The 4,007-nt window shown below is 59.4% G+C and overlaps 1 protein-coding gene across 6 annotated transcripts in view; it reads right to left on the bottom strand.

The window, feature by feature from the left end:
- Positions 1-851: 851 nt before the first annotated feature.
- Positions 852-4,007, bottom strand: part of RELT (RELT tumor necrosis factor receptor) — a 7,510-nt gene continuing 4,354 nt past the window's right edge. For 5 of the 6 annotated variants that reach the window (XM_017821911.1, XM_017821912.1, XM_017821917.1 and 2 more), the window contains 5 exons: positions 3,715-3,795; positions 3,546-3,627; positions 3,286-3,459; positions 3,081-3,201; positions 852-1,604 (listed from right to left, as the gene is read on the bottom strand). In XM_017821911.1, the coding sequence (XP_017677400.1) occupies positions 1,566-1,604; positions 3,081-3,201; positions 3,286-3,459; positions 3,546-3,627; positions 3,715-3,795 (497 nt within the window). In that variant the 3' untranslated portion in view covers positions 852-1,565. The remainder of the gene's footprint in view (positions 1,605-3,080; positions 3,202-3,285; positions 3,460-3,545; positions 3,628-3,714; positions 3,796-4,007) is intronic. The other variant, XM_017821916.1, reaches the window with a different exon arrangement.

The raw sequence follows: 4,007 nt of genomic DNA, 5'->3' as shown, positions 1-4,007 counted from the left end.
GAAAAAAGAAATTAAACCCTTTTATGGAGCTTGGGAGGCTTGGAAAAGGCATTCTTGTGGCGTGTTGCACTCGTAGATTCTCCAGTAATTTGTGGGAATGTTGGCAAAGCAGGAATAGGAAAATCTGTGGTCTAAGGGCAGCAATTCCCATTTGGAAACGCTCAGTTGGGCTGTTTGTAGGGAATAATCTTGATGCAACAAGGCCATCTGCAGCCTCCCTGTGTCCTCCTGCAAGGGATGGAGCTGGGGAGTTTTCCTAGGGGTTTGGGATAAGTTAAGGGATTTGTAGGGTCGGGATCCATCGGGAAGCATGGTGAGGGAGGGAAAATGAGGCAGTGGGATCCAGGATCACATCCAAGCCCTCCCATTCCCAGAGCACAGAGCAAACCCACGTGGGCTCTTCCCCCTCTTTTTATGTCATTCATTTTGTAATTAATTTTAATTCACATTGACCTCCAGACCAGCTCGGTTTTAAATATTATTGGATCTTTTAAACAAAAATAAATACAAAAAAAAAATCCCCCAAAAAATACCAAAAGAAAAAGAATTTAAACCCAAGAGTAACCACGTCTTCCAAGCCTCCAAGGTGTGGAGGGAACATGGCCTGGAGCTGCTGCCCTGGAGAGCCCCCCCCACCAAGTCTCAGTTTGTCCATCTGGAATTCGGGGTTGTTTTCCTGTTTGTTTTCTGTTCTGGTTTTGGTTCTGAAGATCAGGTTTTGTGATCTCCCTGACAGATCCCAGCCAAGAGTTTGTAACTGTCCGATGTTTTCTGTCAGATGTAGAACATTCGAGAACGATGAAAATGTTTCCAAAAAAAAAAAGTCAATAATAAAAAAAAAATAATAAAAAAAAGAAATAAATAAATAAAAGAAGCCCGACGGGGTTTGGTGGTCGGGGTGGTTGTTTTTTTGGCACAGGGAGGTGGTGGGGGCAGTGAATGGGGTGGGCCATGAACCCACTGCTGGGGCGATGGTGGAGCTTGATGGTCTCCAGCCCAACCTTGGGTGGGTTGTCCCGATGATCCCAATGTGATCCTATAGAAACAGCTCCTGTGGGAAGTGAAGTGTGTGGCCTTCATGGGGAGCGTCCCCACCGTGTTCCCCTGGGCTGATGGAGACTTCAGATAGAGGGTGGATGGAGGCAGGAGACCAGCTTTGCCCGGAGCAATCCATGCCCAGTGGGGTTGTTGGCGAGGTGGGAGTTATCCCGTGATCCAGTGACTGTCGTTATCCTGGCAGCTGGTGATGGAGGGAAATCAGGAGCTCGTGGTGGTCCTGGAGGGGCTCCAGCTCAACAGACCCAGGAGGTGACCATGGACATCATCCAGTGGCTCCCAGCGGAGCTGTGCCGTGGCTCCCAGAGATCGTGTCCGTCAGGCTGCCACACCAGACCTCGTCACGGGGAATCCTTCCCACCACCTGGGCAGGACCTTGGATTTGCTGTGCTGCCACTGGACACCTCAGTGGCAGGAGCAGAGGCTGAGCTGCACCTCCAGCTCCTCGTGGCTCTGAGTGGGACTGGCCTCACACAACGCCCCTTGTCCTCCAGGGGTCTGTGTGGGTGTCACTGCCCCCCCGAGGCCACCCCCGGGCCAGGAGCCACCTGTGGAGGACAAGGGATGGACCACGGGTGAGGGGGGCACACGTACAGAGCTCCACGTGCACGTGTGCGGGGGTGAACACGTGTGTGGGTATGAACACACGGAATCCCAGGTTCACCGGGGTTGGAAAAGCCCTCTGGGATCACCAAGTCCACCCTGTGCCCCATCCCCACCTTGTCCCCCAGCCCAGAGCACTGAGTGACACAGCCAGGCCTTCCTTGGACACCTCCAGGGATGGGGACTCCACCACCTCCCAGGGCAGTGCCTTCCAGTGCCTGACCACCCTTTCCAGGAAGAAATTCCTCCTGATGTTCAACCTGAACCTCCCCTGGCACAACTGGAGGCTGTTTCCTCTCCTGTCCCTTTTCCCTGGGAGCAAAGCCCGAACCCCCCGGCTCCCCCCTCCTGTCAGGGAGTTGCAGAGCCAGAAGGTCCCCCCTGAGCCTCCTTTTCTCCAGGCTGAGCCCCCCCAGCTCCCTCAGCTGCTCCAGCCCCTTCCCAGTTCCATTACCTTCCCTGGACACGCTCCAGTCCTTGTCTGAGGGTCCCAGAACTGCCCCCAGGGCTGGAGGTGCCCCAGCAGTGCCAGCACAGGGACAGGCAGTGCCCTGGCCCTGCTGCCACACTGTGGGTCACACACATTGGGTACCACCTGGGCTCGTGTCCATCCACTACCACCAGCACCCCCAGGGCCTCTCCCTGCTTCCAATCTCCTCTGTCCCAATCCTGGAGTGTTCCATGGGACTGTGTCCCACCCCCCTCCATGCCAGGCGCACGTGGTCACCAGCACGGGCAGCAGGGAGGGAGAACAGGGCGGGAAGGGGGGGGAACGTGTTCAGGGACACGTGAGCCCAAGCAGCTGCCCATGAGTCACCAGCAGCCCCCTGGCCGTGCCACCCCGTGTCACCCTGCAGTGTGGGACACCCCCTTGCTCCTGCCTTGGTGTCCCCAGAGGGGGGGTGGGGGTGTAGAGGTCCCTGCACATACAGAAGTGGCCATACCCCCCTGCACAGCCTTCTGCCCGCATATAGGGCACAACCACACATGCAAATATATGGTAATGTGCTGTTGCATACCTGCTTTTAGGGGGTACAGAGCACGAAGGGGGGACAGGGGTGTATTAAGGGGGACACGGGGGTGTATTCAAGTCTCCGGCTGCTGCAGGACACCCCAGGGGCCACCGGCAGTGTGTCCCTGCAGCACCCCTGGGCATCAGCACCCACCCCACAGCCCCCCCCCCAACACACCTGAAACACAGGGGGGTGAAAATAAAGGGGTGATCAATTTTTAAAGTGTTTTTTTTAAGCCTCCCAGCTACTGGAAGAGGCCTGGGGGGTGATGGGGCTGCTCCAGCCTCACACCTCACCAGGTGCCCCCGTTAGGCTTCACAGCATATGCACCCCTCTCCAGCCTCCAGAAGTCCCAGTTTTCCCCTCCAAGGGCTCCCCCCGACTCTCCCTCCACACCCCATCCCTCACCTCGGGGGGGCCGTCGGTGCTTTTCAGCCACGGGGGTCTCATCCCGCTGCCGGGGAGGGGCCCCCGGAGGGGCTCAGCCCCCGCCTCGCTCCTGAGCTCCGGGATCCGGGACACGCGGAACCTGCCGGGGGCGGGGGGAGCGTCACATCAGCCTGTCCCACCCTGGGGAGGGGACACACCCCTGCTGGAAGGGGTCCCTGCTCACCTGCCGATGGAGAGGATGGTCACCTCGCCGGGCTTGGGGACCTTGGTGGCCCCGGGGGGTGGCAGCACCTCCGGCCACTTCTGCGTGCAGCGGGCACAGGGGGCCGGGCCCTGCACCGTGTGCGGGTGCTGCTGGTGGTGACAGGAGGGGGCAAACTGCGGCAGGAGGTGCAGCCTGGGGACAGGGGGGAGATGCCACCATCACCACGGGGTTGGTCCCACCACGGGGGGTCCTCAGCGCGGCCCCGAGGGGGGTCTTACTTATGCAGGGGGGCCCAGCTCGGTGGCATGAGCTGCTGCCTTCGATGCTCCTTCAGCAGCTCCTCCAGCGCCGCCGCGTTTTCTGGGGGCGGGAGACACCGAGGAAGGGGGGGTCACGGGGGTCTGGCCCATGTCACCCCCTTTTCCCCCTCCAGGGACCTCCCCTGACCTTTCTTCTCAGTGATGAGCCGCACCAGCACCCCGATGGTGTCCTCGTTGGCGTCCTCCAGCTGGTAGATGGAGCTGGGACCTGCGGGCAGAATTTGGGGGGCGGGGACAGGACTCGGTGATGGGGGATAAAGCACCCCAAAAAGAGCAGGATGAAACGAGCAGGATGCCCTGGGACAACGAGGACCAGGAGCTGCAGGGATGGGCTGAGGTGAGGTGGGTGTGGGAGGGCTGGATGTGAGGGGGGCTGGATGTGAGGGTGGCTGGATGTGAGGGGGGCTGGATGTGAGGGGG

This window comes from Lepidothrix coronata, unplaced genomic scaffold (assembly GCF_001604755.1).
Source record: "Lepidothrix coronata isolate B3197 unplaced genomic scaffold, Lepidothrix_coronata-1.0 Scaffold93, whole genome shotgun sequence".
Lineage (NCBI taxonomy): Eukaryota > Metazoa > Chordata > Aves > Passeriformes > Pipridae > Lepidothrix > Lepidothrix coronata.
Note: the sequence above shows the minus strand (reverse complement) of the source record. Positions and strands in the feature narration are given on the sequence as shown.